This window comes from Ostrea edulis, chromosome 2 (assembly GCF_947568905.1).
Source record: "Ostrea edulis chromosome 2, xbOstEdul1.1, whole genome shotgun sequence".
In the NCBI taxonomy this organism is placed as follows: domain Eukaryota; kingdom Metazoa; phylum Mollusca; class Bivalvia; order Ostreida; family Ostreidae; genus Ostrea; species Ostrea edulis.
The window spans coordinates 27,330,824-27,352,480 of NC_079165.1; the positions used below are offsets into that span (position 1 = coordinate 27,330,824).

At 35.0% G+C, this 21,657-nt stretch overlaps 1 protein-coding gene across 2 annotated transcripts; it reads left to right on the forward strand.

Moving 5' to 3' along the window:
* The first annotated feature begins 921 nt into the window (after nt 1-921).
* Nucleotides 922-20,018, forward strand: LOC125679271 (serine/threonine-protein kinase SIK1-like). Of its 2 annotated transcripts, XM_048918373.2 has the most exons (8): nt 922-1,260; nt 6,083-6,199; nt 9,117-9,180; nt 9,631-9,746; nt 12,627-12,797; nt 13,098-13,221; nt 14,040-14,260; nt 15,756-20,018. In XM_048918373.2, the coding sequence occupies exons 1-8, from the start codon at nt 1,135-1,137 to the stop codon at nt 17,778-17,780; spliced, it is 2,964 nt and encodes a 987-aa protein (XP_048774330.1). In that variant the 5' UTR covers nt 922-1,134; the 3' UTR covers nt 17,781-20,018. The 2 variants fall into 2 exon arrangements, with proteins under 2 accessions (XP_048774330.1, XP_056012527.1); XM_056156552.1 differs by lacking the exons at nt 922-1,260; nt 6,083-6,199 and adding an exon at nt 12,459-12,538 and having other exon boundaries at nt 9,158-9,180.
* Nucleotides 20,019-21,657: the final 1,639 nt, after the last annotated feature.

A 21,657-nucleotide genomic window follows, 5' to 3' on the forward strand; every position in this document is an offset into this window, starting at 1 on the left:
CGGCGAAAGTGAAGGGCCTATATATTACTAGAGTTGAAGTTTGGTTAAATGTCGAATTTCTCCCCTTTTCCAATTCCACGATCCAATAAGATTTTGCAAATCCTGCTTTCAAGAATGAAGTTGCATGAGGATGGGACACACTTCCTATTATTTTGTATGAAATACGCTGAACACTTAACGAATAAATATACTCAGAACATTTGGGTGATTTGAATGCAAATTCCATAAAAAGTCTCATGGATCCTGAAAATTATAGGGCTACATTCACAAAGCATTTTTGTCAATATTTTAATGAGTGTACGTATCAATCTAAAGTACACTGAATGAAAAATCAGGACAATTGAGTCAAGATTAATCTGAGATTGTGTATTATGTTACATATAACATGCCTGGTATATGATGTTAATTTATGATGTATGCCTCGTGTTTGGTAATCGTTAATAAAGCATTCGAATTTGAATTATAGCAAAAATATGTTAGGGTGCAAGAAAGACGAACGTCATGATAAAACTTGGTCAATAAAATCCCATGGCGATATGAAATATTGCGCAAAGTAGGCTATATAGCTGAAAATAACCTCATCCGATTTGTAAATGTTAACAATGTGTAAAGATCATTTTGCAATTCATACTTAGTAAATGCTCTTAAATCTTTTAAATGCGTCGTTTTATAGTAGATGCATACTCAGCGGAAAGATAACAACAAAATATAGATATATTTACCATCGGTTTAAACAGACGCTTTAATGTTTTCTATTTATAGGTGTACGCTAAAATCTCTGCTCTTCACAGCTCGTCTTTGTTTTATCGACAGGCTGTGTGCATATCATTAAATAAACTGTGAATTTACGTACCAGTAAACAAGAAGAAACTGCAATGTAATTGATTGACATATCAACCAAAATACGTCATAAAAAATTCTCTCCCTAGCAACCGTGGATACGAAACTTTCGGTAGAAATAACTAGTCAATATCTTGCCTGAGGTTTGACGTCACACTAACGTCATAAACCGGGTCGCACTAAAACTCCGCCATGAAAACAAGAAAGAAAAGACCATTCGACTTTTGGAAAGGTGTTTTAAAGTTGTCGAATGACAAGAAGAATTTCAAGGATTTTAAATATTAACGATAAACAATGGTCATGGCGGATAGACCAACGAAAACCCCAGTTCGGGTGGGATTTTACGATATTGAGAGAACAATTGGAAAAGGAAACTTTGCAGTTGTAAAATTAGGAAGGCATAGGATTACAAAAACTGAGGTAAACTTTATTGACATCGTATTTCACATTTCTTGCAACAGTTTCATCTGCTCGTCCGCCATACCATGCATTGTATATTGTGCAACTTACAGTTAATTGGGTCAGTGAGGTGACAGGCAATCCACGCACCTGTCTTGCTGACCAGTGCATGCCTGGCCTGGCCCCCGGACTCTACATGTGCAAGCTATGTCTTTATTGTTTTGAATTGTGTTACATTCCATGAGAACAGTCTACATGCCTTCGTCATACACATACTTCCTGTTCGCACATTCTTTTGATAAATACACACAACGTGGATTCACGTATCTCGTGTTTCGAGGTATTATTTGCAGAAATAGGTTTTAGTTTAAAAACAACAAGACTGAACTAAATTGTATTTTTATGCATGGATGTTGACCAAATGACAATTTCAAATTATAAAAGAGATGATTGTTATGGTATTGGTATAATGCATTTCAAAATATATACAAGCTGTGTAGCTATGTGTTTGTATTAGCACAATGTGTACATAATCCTCTATGGGACCCAAAAAAAAAATAATAAATTGCACATTGTGCACACCTGTTTATTAATTAACATAACTGATTAATAAATGTACATACATACATACACACACACACACATATATATATATATATATATATATATATGCATAAAGTAGTCTTAATATAATTTCCTTGCAATGTTGTGTAATGATTTTCTGATGCATTTGCATGTTAGTATTCAGAGTGCAATTACCTGGCCTAATTATGTGTCTCCTCAGAAAAGAAATGGCACGTAAATGCATGCATATGGAAATTTTCAGATCTTTGTAAGTTTGTTAGATCATGCAACAAAATGACTTAAACACCTTAAATGTCTCTGATAGGCCTTGTACAAACATGAAGAATATGCATATTACATGTGATGCATTAAGTTTGTACATGTATTCACTTATACAATGTACATTTTGTGAATAGAAATAGTAGATATTATCTTGGAAGTCGTTTAAAGTTTGTCAGTCATTTAAATGCCATTCTCAAGGTGAGTGAACTGTTTGCAGAAAGTGGATGATGCTGAATTTACGAAAAAGATGTCGGCAAACTCTGTCTTCTGTTTGGCTGATGATCAATGTGTGTGAATATGTGAAAATAACAGAAATTAACCAAACTTATGGAAAGTCACCCTCAAGTTTGGTGGGGGTGGTGTTGGCAGCCATCTATGCTGTATACATACATGTACTTTCCAAGCAACTGTTATGTTCTCATTTTTCTGGAATTTTATGAAGCTTTTGATTTGTAATATAATTTCAGGTATTTACAATGACAAGATGCTTTAAGGCATATATATAAATTCATATTTACATTTTCAATCTTTTTGCCCTTGATATCTTTACAAACGTTTGATTTGATAATTTTATTCACAAAGTGAAACAAACAATGTAATGATCGTCCTTTTCTCATGAATGCACTGCAGTTGTGAACAGTGCTCATATTCAGTGTTCGAAATTAACCATAGACCGAGTCTATGTCAAATGACACTGGTCTATGCCAGTTGTAATTGGGATAGACCAAATTGTCTATGCCGATTTTCTATGTTTAAAGCAATAGAGTTACTCTAAAAGTCGACATCTGATAAACGTTATGAGGAAAGAAGGACACTGTTATGGGAATGGAAAAAAAATATGTTTTCTAAGCACATTAGAAGTAAATAACAATGTTTTAAATTTGTGCTATTTTTTTCAATGTTGCGGTCTATGCCAATTTTATGAGGTCTATGTCATCTTGTTTTGGCATCGTCCTGTCGTCTATACCAAGTTTTAAACTAATTTCGAGCACTGCATATTCAGAATCTTGATAATGATAAATATAGTACATCTATTTGTACAGATTGGAATTCCAACAGAAATGAAAGTATAATGTGAATATAAAAAATCAATTTCATTTTTGAAAATACGTGAGGACATGAACTGTGATGCTTCTTGTCAGAATACTTTTCATGAAGTGCTAAAATTTTAGCTTCATAGAAGTATGCCGGTGCAATTCAGTGTTGCAGTTCATACCCTAGCTCTTGTATTTTCAAAAATAAAATTGATTTCATGAATAAATTTCAAAAATTATGTTTCATTTGATATTTAATTTTAAAAAGTTGCTTCTATAAACCATTCAAGTTATGGTATATGAATTTTTTGGGTGAAGTTCCATGTTACTAAGACATAGTGTTACTTAGACTTTCATATGATATAGTGATGCATATAAAGAGTTCAAAGAACTTCCAGAACGAAAAGTCCTGTATTAAACCTCATTAAAACTATGATGTTGAATTGACTGATGGAAAAAAATATTTAAAACTGAAGAAATTTTAACTCCCTAGAAAATAGTTACATTGTAAAGATGTTGTGAGATTTACTTATCTATCTGTTTGATATTAAAAGTACATGTAGATGTCGACTTGTTAGGATGTGTTAATAGCCAAAGTGGTGTACTACGTGTATATCCCATCAGGATCAATGGATAACTTCATTCAATTCATTCAAGTTACATGAAACAATATTTATACACTAGTTCATAATATAAACAGGACTATCATGTGAACAAGCCCGGTATATATTGTATATACATTAAGTCACAGTTTGATGTAAACAGAAAACATATAGGATAATGATGAATCTAGCAACAGCTGCCTCCATCTTTTCACGTGTGACTAACACTTGACACTACATCAGCCCTGTGTGGGGGCAGACTAGTGACCTGACTACAGAACACTTATAAACCCCCTGTATGAGGTCACACCAGTGTGGGAACTAAGAAACAACCACAAAAATGAGCTTTCTGGATTGTTTGTGAATGATGTAATAAAGTTTTCATTTTTTAATCAATACCTGTGCCAAGTGGAAAGCAGTTGCGAGAATGATGAATTGAAGTTACGTTTTGCATGTTTAACATAATCTGGCATGATTCATAAAAGTGCACAGTGTGCAAAAAGATCTTAAGATTTCTTAATCAGATATTTAAACAGGGTAATCCATATAAACTTTTCATAATGTGTTGAACTTTAAAGTATGTGTCAGGATAACATATTAGCTGTAGATCTTTATCAAGGTTTACTAGCGACTAATTATCACTGACAGTGTAAGGAACAATTTCATTGGGAGAACTTTCTAACAATTTCACATCAATTTGTTGTAATTATCAGATTATTGTTTGCAGATTGAGTGATAATTTCATAGAAAATTCTGATTCACAAAAACCTCCAAGTGTTGGAGATCAGCTTTGAAATTAATATGTATGTCTATGTTTGGGGGACTGCGCTATATACTGTTTGTTAGTCACTGCATGTGCTGATAGGTGATCCGATGATCTGTTCTTTACAGTAAACCTTTATAATGAAAAACTGACGTTATAATGTTGCTGGCCCCGTGGGGATCCAGGTTAGAATAATTGTCCTCAGTACCCCTTGCTTGTCGTAAGAGGCGACTAAATGGGGTGGTCCTTTGGATGAGACCGCAAAAACTGAGGTCCTGTGTCACAGCAGGTGTGGCATGATAAAGATCCCTTCCTGCTTAAAGGCTGTAAGCGCCGATCATAGGCCTAAATTTTGCAGCCCTTCACCGGCAATGGTAACATCTCCATATGAGTGAAAAATTCTCAAGAGGGACGTTAAACAATATACAATCAAATCATTATAATGTTGCTGTAGGAAGTTTTACGGAGATAGTTTTACTTGAACAGTCAACATTATTAATTCTGACATGTGGATGGGGGGGGGGGGGGGGGGGGGGGATAAAAGCAATGGTTTGTGGTTTGATATGATTTATATTCAACGAGTTGAGTGTTTTCTATCCCTGAGCCATGGGAGATTCTATTCATCACATGTTAATACAACACCCCCACCCCCGATTAATCATTTACGTAGCTGTATTATTGTTGAAAATTTTACTTCTGCACATTTTGTAAACAAAGTAATAGTATGTAAATTTGACGATTGTTTGTGATATAGTCACAAACGGCATGGGAAAATATAGTGTAATAAATGGGTGATATCCATTGGATAAAGGAGTAAACATGTGATAGATGTATAAATATTTTACTGACAATGTATTTTTTAGATTAATTTATTCATTTTTGATGGGTTATTTGAATGTTTTCACTGTACATAAGAAAACCGACAACATGCATGCCTACGATTTGTACCAGGACCTATGTAAAACCTGTCTTGTAGATCCAACCGTTTTAAACGTCTCGGTGCTTATAATGAATTTCAAAAGTAAATGTGTGAATGGGATTTTTCATATATGATTTGGAAAGAGATATATGTATGATCAGTAAAATGATCCTACAATTCCTTTAAAGGTTTTGATCTATGATTTTTTTTTTTAATCTGACCTTATGTCCCCTGTGTATGTAAATGGATGTGAAATCACACTGACGTACGTGTTAATGAAGTTGGTTGTGTATGTATCAGTCGCACATTTATTTCCTAAATATAATGTAGTAATACTGTATAGATAGCAAGTAACACTATCTGCAGAGGGAAGGTTCAGAAGAAAGTTCAATGAATTTGCACCTAATTTACGTCACTGCAGCTCAATTTAGCTTATGTAAGGGATTTGGTGGCAGCGCTACGTATAAAGGAATTTCTGAGGTTTAGAACCGCTCATTGACATATTACCATCTAATCTCTTATTGTATCATACATGTAGGCACAGCACTCTGAAGAGGTGATGTGTCGTCATCACTTGAAATCTGTTGTTTAACATGAAATGGTATCTCTAACCACTTGCCGAAAGGAAATATAAAGCAATATTCTCAAATATTTCTCAATAATTTTTTCACCTTTTCAGGTAGCAATAAAAATCATCGATAAAACACATCTGGATGAAAACAATTTGAAGAAGATTTACCGGGAAGTGAATATCATGAAGCTGTTAAACCACCCCAACATTGTTAAACTCTATCAGGTATGGAAATTAATCAATCATATTACACATAAGATCATCCAATCAAATATTTAATCAGGATTATACAATCAAGTGACATCATGATGATCAACCAAGCTGCACACAGGATGTTCATCAACAGGGGGAATGGCACTTTGTTTTTCATGAAAGATTTAAGTGTCTCACGTGTTCTTGCCCTGGAATTATTAAGAGCATTCTTTCATTTCTTTGATGTTAAGAAATTAGCAATGTTGTAAAGTCAGAAATGAAAATGAAGGCTAATTTCATATATGCTGTTGCATGCATACATTTCTAAATTTAAAAAAAAAAAAAAAAAATCGCACTTTTTAGACAATATTTGGAATATGAATTGATATATACTGCATGTAATGACCAAAATAAAAAAAAAAATCATGCATTGTGTACATTGAGATATAAAGAATATCATCACCGGTCAACACTTGCATCCTGTACGTTCTTATGCCAAACAGCCTAGTTAAAAGTTTGGTCAGCTGAAGTGGTGGGAAATGGACATGTATGGGGTGTAGTGACATACATAGTAAATTTGCGATTGAGTAAAATTATAGTAATGGGGCAGTAAATATTTGTGAACCTAGTTTCAGTTCCACCTTCAGCATTCCAGGCTATATGTGATACTGATAGGTAATTGGGATGTTAAACTACGTAATTGTTACATCATTTCAAAACAGGACATGAAATGATTACCACCAATGGCAAGTAAACAAAAGAGTGAAGTTAATGTTGGTTTTATGTCAGACAAGGACTTCAGTGATAAGTTGTATGTCACATCAACAACGTCCAATTGGAATAAAGGCCGTGTTCACTCACTTCCTATAAGTTTCCTAGTTGTCACAATGGTTATTTACAATACGGAGTTATTTTTGAATTGAAGGCATAATTACAATCAGATGATGCTTTTTTTATGTTTTATCAGATCTAGCTATCACGAGCATAAGTTAATATACGACAGTTTCAATATGGTGGAATTGATTTTTTTTTCACAGTTTTCTTGGACGTTTTTTGCATAACGTTTAGTCTGATTGTTCCCTTCCGAGTGTAGGCGGATCTTTCTTAATCATGGAAAATACCAGATTGCGAACATTGAGCTCTTATAGATTACCCAGCAGGATTACAATTTACCTATGACGTTTATTTATTCTCACTTCAAAGGTGTGCAGGGCCTAAACAAACAGATCTATCTATCTGGTACCAATAAAATGTATTACCAGTCAATTTCACTACACTTTCAAGACATGGTGTTAGATATGTAGGTCTGTGAACTTTATTTCAGTAGAGAGGCCATTAACTTCTGTTTCTGACCAGATATTCAATAAGTTTTGATCAACTTTAAACAAAGGAAATAAAGAAAACAAGGTGCCCTATTACAATTGACGCAATTTACATGCATTAATTTAAATGAAGTTATGATAATTAGCTTAATTATGTTCATGCTTGTGGTGGGTTCTTTCTAGACAATGCTCACAAATTGTGTGTGAATATAAAACACGTGTTATAATAAAATATGTGTGTATACAAACAACTAGTAAATGAATTCATGTGCAGAGTTAAAGTTGGCTTTGAAAAATTGTGTATGACTAAAGTGAAAATGATAAATCAGAGAGAAAATGATAATATAGATATAAAAGAAAGGATTTGAATAATGCAATTTTCTTGGCCTCGATATTAAAGGTATAATTTATTTTTCTATTATTTTGTAACCGCCTTTCTTCATCACTTTAACAATATTGTGAATTGTGTATTTGGGTTAAACTTTAAATTTTATGTTGCAAGAGAGATAGAAGTTTATCAAATCAGGTCTGCATTTCCTTTAAAAAAAGATCTAAAATTTTGACTGCTCAAACTCAAATAAAAGAAAACTCTTGAGAGATTTTTTCAAGAAATTCAATACAGGAAATATTGTGACAGCACATTGGTGCTTGGAGTAGGTTTATACTGTATGTATTGACTGTGCGTAATTGAACATGAACAATTTTCTACCTTGTGTACAGATATAAATTACACAGCACAATAAAAAGCACCTGACTAATTGACGTGACAGATTTGGTTCTGTGAACCTTTTAACCTTTCTAGTTCACTGATCTGTCACACATGACTGACCTAAAATTCCACTGTGTCTGTAGAATGGGATTCATAAATCCTGTTTTCATTGACGTGACATAGTAAAAATATCAGGGTCTTCCTATGTTATCATTAGTATGATAATAAAATGCACCATCAGTCGGGGATCTGTAAAACTAGGCCCCATCTCTAAATTACACAATCATTCAGATTGCAATGTCTTCCTAAGAAATCCTGTTTTCAGTTGAAAAACCATTAACCATGTTAATACATAAATATGTAAAATGAAGAGATTAAACTTATTTCATAATTCAACGAATGGAAAATGTGAAAATTTTAAATGTCATAGATTATTAAAGATATGTACATGTACAGATATATATATAAAAATGTTAGATATTGCTGCATTTGTATGATTACAGTCTAGCTTAGTAATAAGCCACAGTTTACAAGAACTTTACAGTAAATAATGATTTCTTTTGTTTGTTTTTCGAGATTTTATTTTGTAGTAATATGGTAATGAATGCTTAATTGTTATGGTTTATACACATTTACTTGTGCATAATTTTATATGCTGATAAATTTATAAACCCTATATGAAATGGTGTAGTAAAAGGGGAAATATGGGTGACCGAGTTTCAATCCCTACCATACCCCCACCTTTTCAGTTTTTCAATATCGAGGGGAGAAATAAAATGCTTTGACAAATCATTTATTTGTTTGTCTATAAACATATGATAAATATATATTGGGTTTTGACCGATGTACATATAAGGTACATTGACGGAGTGGTTAGATGTTAGTACTTAATTAGAATGATTTATTTTATGTCTTGTAGGTAATGGAGACGAAAAATATGTTGTACCTTGTGTCTGAGTATGCACCTAATGGGGAAATATTCGGTATGTATTAATTAACTTCTAATGGGGAAATATTGGGTATGTAATCATTAATCTCTGAGAACATACCATAGAAAATTTTGTTGATAAAAAATTTGTGAATGCAAACATTGAAATTTTAATTCTACATTGTATTAGGAAATATATACATGTAGTTTACTTTAAACATGATCAAGGCTGAAATTTGGCTGTTAGAATTTTGGCGATCTTACATAAACTGTATAAAATAGCAGCCTACTATGGAAACTTGCTAATAGAATATGAATTGAATGACTAGGTATGGCTAGTTATTGTTATGATTTAATCTGAGGAAAGACCTGCTATGATAAAAATGAAATCAAAACATTCAAAGCTTTGTAACAATACCCCAAATTTATGATTCATCAACTTGTTCACCAAATAAGCATGTTGCAGATTGGAGGGTGATATTTGTATTACATATTTCGTTGTTAGATTACATACGTACACATGGTCGTATGACGGAACCCGACGCCAGGAAGAAATTTTGGCAGATCTTGTTAGCGGTGGAGTATTGTCACAATCACCATGTTGTTCACCGAGATTTGAAGGTAACACTCCGAGCTTCGGTTCTCCCACTTCCCTGAGCTACAATAAGCCCCTGTGGTTTAATTAATTCCCCCTGAAGGCTTTTTATTTTGCAGTACTGTTTTAGAGTTTTTGTCTTCTGTGTGTGCACAAAGAGGGCATTTAAAAAAGAAAAATATGTGGAACAATGAATTTTATGTGTCTTATTATTTTCTGAAGTGTGTTTTAGGGAAACTTCTTCTGTTTCTGCTAATTATGTAATATGCTGACCTATAAGCAACAGGTAGTTGAAAACTGGATGTTCTCCATTGTTCTACATGCAAATGAACTGCAGGCATCTTTCAAAAGATGATATTATCTGGAAACCTAGCCAAAAATTGCATATGTAAAACTTGACATTAATTATGCAGCTTTTTGGTGGTTTTGAAATCCAATGATTAGAGTTTCTTTCACACACACAATAGTCATTCTAAAGACACTCAGTCCTGTTCCCTCCTGATAAATATCCATTTGGTAAATCAGTGTGCATAGACTTCGATTTGTTTCCAAAGTGTTGCTGGCTTCTAGAATTTAATCCCTGCATTGAACAAATACCAAATAATAAAAACAGGAGGAAAATTGATTACACTGTTTATAAAAGGTACACATTTGTTTAATTGCCACAAACCCATTCTCTGACGTAAAAGCTAACCTTCTTAGCATCATAAACATACACTTGAAGGAGGCCAGGCAAGGGTGATAACAGAACTCACAGCAGAAGTAAGCTAGGTGTGATTCAATCGTGATAAGGCAGCGGGTCATTGTTCTCCCACTAAGAAGAGTCAGGCTTGTTACCTGTCAAATTCACAACTAGGAACAATGTAGGCAATGGATTTTTAAAGTTGAGTTTGGGACATTGTACATAGAGGAGCTTCCTCCCATCCAGTAATCATTGATTTGTCAGACCTTTAAATGTATATATGTTAAACACACTTCCCAGTGCAAGCAGGGATTTTCTCTTTGTTCAATGACTTCTAATATATACGTCTTTAAGACTGGGAATTATTTTTTGACTGATCAGTTGAACTAGATATGGGTCACATTCTTTACCTCCAGCAGACTGGGCTTTAATGCGTTTAAGTATTTACAGTGTGACGTCATCCGAACTAGTCCCTAATTTCATGCAGTATAAAGGACTTCCTCACATAATGTGATTTCAAAAACCACAAAACTCCACGTCAAGCTTATTTTATAATCAGCCAATATATGCAGTGGCTCAGAGATAATTGATTATCTCTCGTTTGATGTAGTCAATTGTAAATACCTAATTGTCTTTGAACTGTGAAAGATGGCCAAAAAAAGCATGGAATCAAACTATTGATGCTTGCTATGAGTCCAAAAATATTCAGATAAGTGAAGGGGAAAACAAGAATGAAATAGATCTCATCACAAAGTTTCTGATGAAGAAAATATTTTCGATGTTGAAAACTATTGTTGTGTCATGGTAAAAAATGATATTGTGTGGTAGCCATTGTTTACTATTAGGAAGTGAGTGATATGAGGTTCCCAATGGAAAAATGATTGATCACAATTTCTATGAATAAAATTTGACGTCAGATCTGATAATCGTAAGACACAATCATGAGTTAGTGCATGGTATTGTGTTGAAGAAAAAGACTTTTTGTCTTTATTTGAATAGATAACAGTTAGCAAAGGTCATAAAAGTTTAGAAAATGCATGAGATTTCCAAAAAATACTGCAGAGTAATTGAAAGTCATTCAAGATGTGTTTTCATTATAGCAAGTTTTGAAGGCGTTGATTATTAGATGCAATAAAGATGTATGGCAAGTGGTTATGAAATTCCATGGTTTATAATTCTTAGAATTTATTTTAATGTATTTAAGTTTATATCTAGACTATTAAATGATTTTAAATTTTAAGGATAGGCAGCAGTCAGGCAGAACAATGGCATGAATTTTTTTTTATTTTTCAATAAGTTTTTCTGATACCTGGTAAAAATTTTAAGATAAGGAACCCTTACTATAAATATATTCAAATTATGTGGGGGTGTCTGTCATTTCAGGGAGTTAAAGAATGGAAGAGTTACCTACCTTTAGAATTAGTGAAAATATAATAACAATAAAATTTATATATATCACCACCTTATATAGAATATAAAACAAATTACTCTAAGGTGCTTTACAGGGGTAAGAAGATCGAGGTATGCAACATTAAAAGACAATTAAATGAAATTAAATGACAGTATGACATAAGATCTTATATCTGTAAATCATCAAAATAAAACTATATATATATATATATATATATATGTGTGTGTGTGTGTGTGTGTGTGTGTGTGTAATTAAGATTGATAGCTAATTTAAGCTAAAGGTTTGTTGTTTTTTTTTCTTGTGTTTTTTTTTTAAGCAAAGTATTACAAAACAATGAAATAAAACATTAAGAGGATTTAGAAATTTGCATTAAAATGCAGTCATTGAGAAAAACTTGTGCTGCTTCAATTACATCATTGTCCCATTTCACTGAGATGTAGTCATGCAGACTTAAGGGAATGGATTTACTTTCATTACTTTTTCAAATTAAATGTACATGAAAATTTACTTTGTAACACCCTCTTTTCACTAAATAGACACATTATAAAAACATGTGTCAATGATTTTTTCCCCAAAACTTATTAATTATATATTTCATCTCATGATCAGCGACTTACCTATCTTTAATTTTTTTTTTTTCTGCAGATAAGAGTTGGGAACAATATTATTAATGATGAGTGACATATTATTCAGTGCACCGATACCAGGTGTCTTAGAGGGAAACCGTAAAAAATCTTGCATGATTGTAATAAAATTATTGATTTATCAGTTACCATTGCCCAGGCTCCAATTGATGGAGATTTTTCATTTTAGGCAGAGAATCTTCTCATGGATGCTAACATGAATATCAAGATTGCTGACTTTGGGTTTGGGAACTTCTTCAAGACCAATGAGCATCTCGGAACGTTCTGTGGCAGTCCGCCGTACGCCGCCCCTGAGGTGTTTGAGGGCAAAAAATACCTTGGTCCACAAATTGATGTTTGGGTAATAAGCCTTGTCCTTTACTGATCCAAAAGTAATGTGTAAATGCTCAATTTCTCTTACTCCCACTGCTACAAGCAAACTTTTCATCTTTAATGCTAATTTACTTGTGACAGAATTTTTGCTTAGATGATGTTTAGATAATTTGATACAAGGATGTTAAAAAAACACAAAAACAAAAAACAATACAAAGCCTACTGATAGTATTTGCAATGCAATGATGCATATGATCATGTATTGTGTGCAACAGGGAAATGAGAACTGCAGTATGTTGCACCATCTGAACTGTCTGTGTCTTTTCAGAGCCTTGGGGTGGTGCTGTATGTGCTAGTCTGTGGGGCCCTCCCATTTGATGGAACCAATTTACAGATGCTGAGAGACCGAGTTCTACAGGGCAGATTTAGAATACCTTTCTTCATGTCAGAAGGTATTTCACTACCTATTACAATACTCCACCCACTGCTGCTGTGAAATCAATAAAACAACAGAGAATCTGATATTACATCCAGTCATTTGTTTGCTGTAAAAAAAAAAAAAAGGTTCTTTAAAAAATTCTGAACTATTTGATGTATTTGCGTCAGCATTATATCAGAGGCAAAAAATTGATATTGCCTTCAAATGGCAGCTAGATGCAGCCATGTTTGTTTTAATGACAAAGTGTTACACGATATTAGTTAAAGATAATTTGAACTAAATGATGTATATCGGGCACAGATCATTCACATGTCATCAAGTTTCATAAGCACCAAAATCTGTAATAACTAATGATTCGAGTAAGCTTCAAATAGCTTTCTGTAACATCTGGCTGGGGGCATTGAAGCGAAGCTGCGATTCATGCATCAAAGTTATTAACAAGACTATCAAGTTTTGAAGTGTTAGAAAATGATTAAATTCAACAATTGTAAGTTTTGAGCATTTTAATTAGGTGTACAGGTTTGTTTAATCCTCGGATCCTTGCATTTGTGAGCTTGATGTTGAAAACAAGGAAGATGACATCTCTTTCTAAATGTAATCTAAATGTATACATACAACCGTTTGATAAACGTCTGAAAAATTCAAAAAACTTCCTGCCCGTGATATAAGCTAGTGTAAGATTTCACATTTTGATTGGGAGGAAAATATACTGGGCTAAAGATTACAGCATACTGTAAAATCAGGTAGTACACAGAATATGTCACATGCCAGCAATTTGAGATATTGAAAGTGAAGAGATTAAGAAATTGTATGTGATCTTTATTTTAACAGCTTGTGAGAAGTTGATCAGAAAGATGCTAGTTTTAGACCCCTCCAAAAGGTACACCATTAACATGATCAAAAAACACCGCTGGATGCAGGAGGACGGGGGAGCACCCAAACAAGCCCCGCCCAGTCCTGTGATTGGTCAGAATGCAAAGATGGGGGAATACAATGAACAGATACTCCGACTGATGCAAGGGATGAAGATTGATAGGAATAAAACTGTGGAGGTACTGTAGCTCATCTGGATTTCAATACTGCAAATCTGCTTAAGTCAATTTAGATTTATTTTCAATGGAATTAGGTCAAAATGCTAGTATGTATTAATCTATTTTTTGTATCAAAATTTGCTAAGGGCTGTTCCAGAAATGATCAAATGGGGGGGTCGAGCGGCAAATGATATTTTTTTGTGTGGGTGGTCGTATTTTTTCATATTTTATTTGTTCCGTGGTTGGACTGTTAAAAAAATATTTATTATTGGTAGTGGGTAGTTTCTATTGTTTTATTTTGTGCCACGTGGGTGTTGAGTTTTCAGAATATTTTTATTGTCGCTCTTGTCGTGTTGGTTACAAAACGTCGGAGGGAAAATTGAAAACGTGCTTTCGAAATGCTGCTTTCGAAATCGGAAATCGGAAGTAACATAGAACTATTAGAGTTGTCGCTCTTTGCAGCGCATAACTTTCCATTACGGCACTCTTCCAATTAGAGGCACGTTTAGTAGGGTCCCTTTGGACGTGATGGCGGCGAACTCTGTTCTGTAGATTATTACAGTTTACAATGCATCGATTTTGGGAATATTTTGAAACCAATAGGTATTCCGTTTTCTAATAAAAATAGGCAAGCCTTAATTGATATATATGAGGGTACCGATGCATTATATTTATCAGTCAGTGTGATGGTGATATAGAGGCCTCCGGGCGCGGGCTCCATTAGAAGATGAACGATTCGTGGAAAAACATATCCATACCCATTTCATGATAGTAGCATCGTTTGGACTCCCAATCTTTCCAGCATTCCCGCCATAGATGCCTTTGATTGTTGATGTGACATCGTTTCTTCAGAACTACTGTGATACAATGTCGCACAGGCATTACCGCGTCATTGACTAGAATGTTTGTCCCGAAAACCTTGTGAGATTGGTACCGTTTTCATTTTTAAAAATATTTTTGTGGTGGGTCTGGTTAGTTTTTTTTTTTAATTAGATGGGTCATTGTAAAATGAGTTTATCAATTTGATGGGTCATGGGGTAATTTTTTATTTTTTTTTTATGGGTGCTTGGTATATACAAAAGGTGCCTCCCGACCCCCCCCCCCCCCCCCCCCCCCCCCCATGTATTTATTTCTGGAATAGCCCTAATTAACTTTATTGCTCGTATTTTCTTTTTTTTAAATTTCTTTTTTTGAAAAATGGTTTTTAAAGTTCAACCAATCTGCAAAATTGCAAAAGAAATTAAAAAATGAAAAGAAAATTAACATAATAAAGGACAGCAGAATGAACATTGTTTAAATGGTTTAGGTCTGCAAATACACGATTTGCTGAACTTGATCTTTGACTAAAACTTGTTGAAAATCAGAATCAGAATTGTCGTATGGCAAACTTCTTTATGGTAAAGAAGGAGTGTTTGAAGATTGAATTATATATTGAATATGTCAGATTAAATACGTGTAATGTTTGTAGAGTTTTCATGTATGTACAGGGAATACAGTTTAATTTTAAACTTTGTAGGCCTTACAGAAGGATGCGTATGATCACTACACAGCCATATATTACCTTCTAGTGGAACGATTACGGCAACACCGCAGCAGTTTTCCTCCCGAGAATCGAATCGATATACGTAAGAGACGCCCTAGTACTATTGCTGATCAAGCAATGATGCACTCTAGTCAAGCGGCCCCAGCCCAGGGGCACCAACGCACAGCATTAGTCAACGTTAAACAAGGCAATTCAATGTTCAGCCATACAACGGATTGTGTGACAACAACCAGTGCTAATAGTAGTAATCTCTATCAGTTATTTAACGACAGTGACGTACAGACGCCGTGTGGTGTTACGGGGTGTCTCCCCGACATAATGCCCAGCCCCTGTGTCAAACCTATGGTGACCTCTAATAACCTTCACATGATCACCACCTCAATTGACGAAGGGGTGGAGGCAGACATGACTGACTCCGAGAGTGATTGTGGAAATAACAGTAAAAATAACGTTCAGTTTGTAAGGGATGGTTACGGCATAGGACTAATTCCCAGCTGTGCTTTTGGTGACTTTTCTCAGTTGAAAAAGAATACAAATAACAGTTCTTCCTCAATAAACACTGCCTCCCCTTTCACCAGTTTTGACTCCAGTTTAGAACCTGACTTCTCCTCTACCGTTTTAACCTCCTCCCAGCTTAACTTCTCTGGTGTTGACAGTCCATCTTGTTCGTCCATATCCAACACATTTACATCATCTGTAGGTGCTAATTATTCCATGGGTCAACCAAACCCCGAATCAGAAAATGAAGAAGATCCTGCTCAGGATCGCAGTCAAACGAGATCACCGGTGAATTTCAGGGAGGGACGCAGAGCCTCCGATGGGCTGGTCACCCACGGGGTTATTGCTTTCCGGCAAAGATTAAAAGAGAACATGCGCGCCCCTGGGATGACTGAGTTACGCAAAGAGCATGACACTTTACAACAAATGTTTTCACCAAACATGACTCCAGAACAAGTTCAACATATTCAACAACAGCATGCAGCATATATGGAATCAAGTGGGCGCCAGTGGCCCACCGATGAGCAAAATCAAAAAGCGAGACCTAGACCATTTTTGAAACGTATGAGTTTACCATCAGAAAACTTTGACATCCAGCCACATAAACTGTTAGCTCTGAAGCAAAGTATGCAGGTAGAACGCGCCATGGATCGGGTATCTAGTCATGAGGAAGTTGCAAATGATCCGAATTCATTTGAATACATGAATAAACCACTCCAACAAGCATTACTTCAAAGAAACCTTCAACAAAAGAGACAGAGTTGGCAACAAAAGCATTGTCCCCTTAACCAACAATTTCAGAAACTTCAGATTGATCAAAACTCATTTCAACCTTATCCTAGTCCAAATATTCAAATTCTTCCGGAGCAGGCAGGTCAGACTATGTTTGGAAATAATTTTCTCATGGGTGCCAACATCGGAAACCAACAACGAATCAACGGACAAGGGGAAGATCTTGGTCCCATGGGACGACCACCTGTGATACGGAAAGTCTCTTACAAGTTAGCACAACAACAACCAGTGATGCCGCCATATTTAGAGGAGGGAAACCAAAATATACCGTATTCTATTGGCCAGCTGCCAAGTAACCAACAGCTGATCAATTTCAATGGGACACCAGTATCCTTTCCAGCAGTTACCACTCAGACAGAAACACCTGTAGTCCAAACAACACCGGGAAGGAAAAATGCATTTATTCCTCGTGGGATGGACTTGTTAATTTTACAGCAGCAGATTGCCTTTCAACATCAACAGAAAACAATGCCGGTCATACCGGGAATGGACGAATCGGATCAGGAGAATGAACTCTCAGAGTTGATGCCCTCGAGAGGATATCAGACGGGGTGTTTCCAGGAAGGCGAGCAGACAGAGTGCGCGCCGCAGGCCGAGTTTCAGAACTGTGATTTTCAGGAGAACTTTGTGAACAACCAGACTGTTGTGTCACCTGAAGCATGTCAGACGGTGACCATGGCAACTGATGATGAAATGGACTTCTTGTGACGGCAAAATCGTTTTATCTGATCTTTGATTCTCAGATGCTCCGTGTAGATCTGGTTTTCTTTTCTTTTTTTTTTTACTCTTGGAATGTTTTGTTCCAAAGTTATTTATTGATTTTCACAGAATATCCAAAGTGAAATTTGTAGTCGATGGTAAAGACCAATTCAAACATTTTGTGTTTGATTATTGATTATGAATGTCAGATTGAAATTTCAAACTTTGAATTTTTATTTTTATTTACTACATGTAGGTTTATAAAGTTTTTGAAAATCGTGAAAATTGCATGAATTTGTTTTGAGAGTCAATTTTTACTTGCATTTTTTGATGGAAGTGTCCACCTGCTTGTGGTGGTTTTTGACAGATGAATTAAAAGGTGAATGTTGCATAGTGTACAAGTAAATGTTGTTTAAAGTCGTTGACAGTTTTATGTCTTTGTTCTCATGCACACATTTCACAGTGCTTGTTGATTGAGAAGTGATGTCTTTCAGGCAAAGAGAATTTTTGAGTTTGTACATATGTGTTTATAGTTATGTCTTTCACTAAAAAGTGACCATTATGAGTTGTTGTACATTTAATAAATTTTTTTTCTCTCTATGCATCATCATAATCTCTGCCATCAGCCAACACTGTTGGAGAAACCATTTTTGTTTTTAAACTAAGGAATTATGGGATTGATATGTTGAAGGCTCACAAGAGCTGCAGTTGTTACATTGGTCAGTTTGTCTGTGATTGTCCTTGCCACATTGGGTCAAGGTTAAATGACACTGTTGACTCAAAGTCTGATAATGAACATTTGAAGTATAACCTATTTTATATTCATCAAGACCTGGTAAAAAATAAGTTCATGTATATTTGTTTCCAAAATTTCGATTCGGACAAAATCTTTTAGACCATGCATACTTTATTTTGAATGAAGTTTGTTACTACACCTTTGTATATACACAGGTGTTTAGATTAAACTTCTGCAGTTTGTAAATTGTTGGGTGAGCATTGTGGCACATTATTCTGTTATATCTTTACAATTAACCGTAAAGTAATTCAGGTTAGGAATCACTGCAGGATGGGGATATATTCCAATGGAATTCGGTCCTTGAAAATTTTTTTTAAAATGAAATCTTTTTGATCCAAATCATGAAGAAAACAATGAACTTAATTTTCTGGCAAATACAAATAGCTTGCCAAAATTCTCTTGATAATCTGATGTGAGTGTGTGTATTTGTGTGTATACATATGAATGAATGAATGTATATATGTAGATTTAGATTAACAAACTAGTAATAAGTTGTAGATTGAAAGATTGTGGACTGAAAGTTAATGAAAGAGAAGATTTATGTCCTGGTGTGAAACAGTGCTAATTGTTGTGGTGCTAAGTAGATTGTACAAACGTCTTAGTCTTGTTCATTTTCTGGGCAGTCTAACCCAGTGCAAAGTTACTCCAATTCAAATACATCAAATTCTTTGTCTGTAGAAAACATGGTGTGTAACTGTAATGTAATGTTGGTTATAGCAGGTTTTCTGTGCACTAAGGCAAATCAAGACTTAATCATATCAGTGCAGAATGGGCATCTACTGGGAAAATGGAGGGTTTTGTTTAGTACGCTGACCGAGGTATATTGAATGTAATGTGATTACACCCACAGAAAAGGATTATCAAAGGAAATTTATAGAGATGAAATTTGTCTTGTCAACAGTGGAATTAATCACGGACAAAATTGATCCATCTATTTCAGATTTAGAATTATTTCATATAAAACATTGCTCAGAGACAATTAATATGTGTCTCTTTGAACACTGATTCATGTCTAGGGTTATTCAAAATTGTAACAAATCCTTTCTAAGTGTGTGTAAGAAGTGAAATCAATAACTAGAAATAAGATATAACTTAACCTTTTCAGAAGGCATTGATTATTCGCTCAAGCAAAACCTTTTTATGCCAACTATTCCAGCATTGATGTACATGTATATTTAGACCATTGATATATATTTAGAGAAAAAGAATATGGTTTTCTGAAATTTTTTCTCAAACTTGTTTTTCCAGGTAGACAAGAAATCAAAAGTTTGTTTTTACTGCCGACTATAATTTACATGTTTTGAAGACTATGATTTGATGCTTTAACGTATTTTTGACTTGATACATACGCCTCTAAAAGGGTACACACTGTTAGTTATTTCACATCAACTTGTTATTGTATGGGTGTATAGAACTTTATCAGAGTCATTAAATTGTTATGAATAATTCAATGCTGCTTTCTGAGTTTTGCATTTAAGGTAATCACGATGGAGATTAAATCGGCTCTTGTGAGGCAAGGATCATCAAACTTGTTACACTTGTTTCCAGCAGTTGTTTGTTAAAGGTCAAACTTTAATTCTGTATGCACAAAACAATATAGACATGGTACTAATTAGCACTAAAAACGAACTTGACACATACTCGCCGATCACGGACATGGAAGTAAAAGTGTTTCTGTATTTGTTGGTTAGTTGGTTATTTTACGTCCCTTTGAGAATTTTTCACTATTTGAGACATCACCAGTTGTAGGTGAAGTACACGTACCACAAATATAGACCTATGCTTATTGCCCTAGCAGTGATGGTTCTTGAACGTGCCAATGCCAGCCACAACACCTGTTTTCAAGGTCATATCTGAAATACCTGTGAATCTCACTGTTTGGCGAGGGAGCAATCGCTACCTACGAGGGTTGTTCGATATGTGATGTGTTCGATGTGTAATGTACTATATCTCAAAAGCATTCTACTTAAATAGTGAAATAAACATTACGTCCCTTCAAAGTATTCTCCGCGGTTTGAAATACATAATTTCAATCTCTGAATCCATTTCTGAAATGCGTCACGGTACGCTGAGTTGGGTAGACCTCTGAGGCTCTGACTGATCGTTGAGTCAAGGGCTTGTCGGGACTTGTAACGACGACCAGATACAAACTTTTTAAGTTTTGGAAAAAGGAAAAAGTCGCATGAGACTAGATCTGGAGAGTATGGTGGGTGTGGCAAGACGGTAACCTCCGACTTCAAAAAATTACTTCACAAGCTCAGATGTATGTGATAGAGCATTATCAGGAAGTAGACGAACATGCCTAGATCCTGACACGGCGTCCTTTATGATAATATTTCTTGAGCTTTTTTAATATAACATCTCGGTAATACCTTTGCCCTTCGGCACCGGAATTTGTACGGCTATACCATCACATGAGAAGAATATGCGATAAAGAACTTTCCTTGTGCTTGTGGTTCTTTTGGCAATTGCAGCCTTCTGCTGTGTTTAGTTAGCCAAGCATATGTATTTTGTTTCCAATTTTTCTTACTGGTTCGAAATATTGAACCCATGTTTCGTCAACAGTAACAATATTTTTGCAAATTGTCCTTGATTGAATTTGGAAAATATTTTGAGCAATTGCTTCGCGGTTTGTACTCGTACCCGTTTTTGGTCATCTGTCAATATATGCGGTATCCATCTGGCAGAAATCTTTCGTACTTTCAAAATACGCTTCAAAATGAAATGCACCCGCGATAGTGATATGCCAGCAGCTTTGGCAATATCACGAATCGTGTATCTGCCATCACTTTCAATCATTTCCCTGACTTGAGACATTTGCCTTGCCTGTTACAGTCACTGGTCGACCAGATTTTGCTGAGTCTTTGACGGACTCTGTGCCAGTCAGAAATTTCTTTTTCCACCTACGAACTGTCTCATAAGATACCTTATCAGACCCATAAACTTCCTCCAATTCAATAAAATTCTGCATTACCGAATGACCGAGTTTAGTGCCAACTTTTATATAAGCTCTAATTTCTTCAATATTCTTAACCCGTTTCCCAACCATTTTTACAACAGTGGTAAACGACTGGCTCTACTGAAATGACT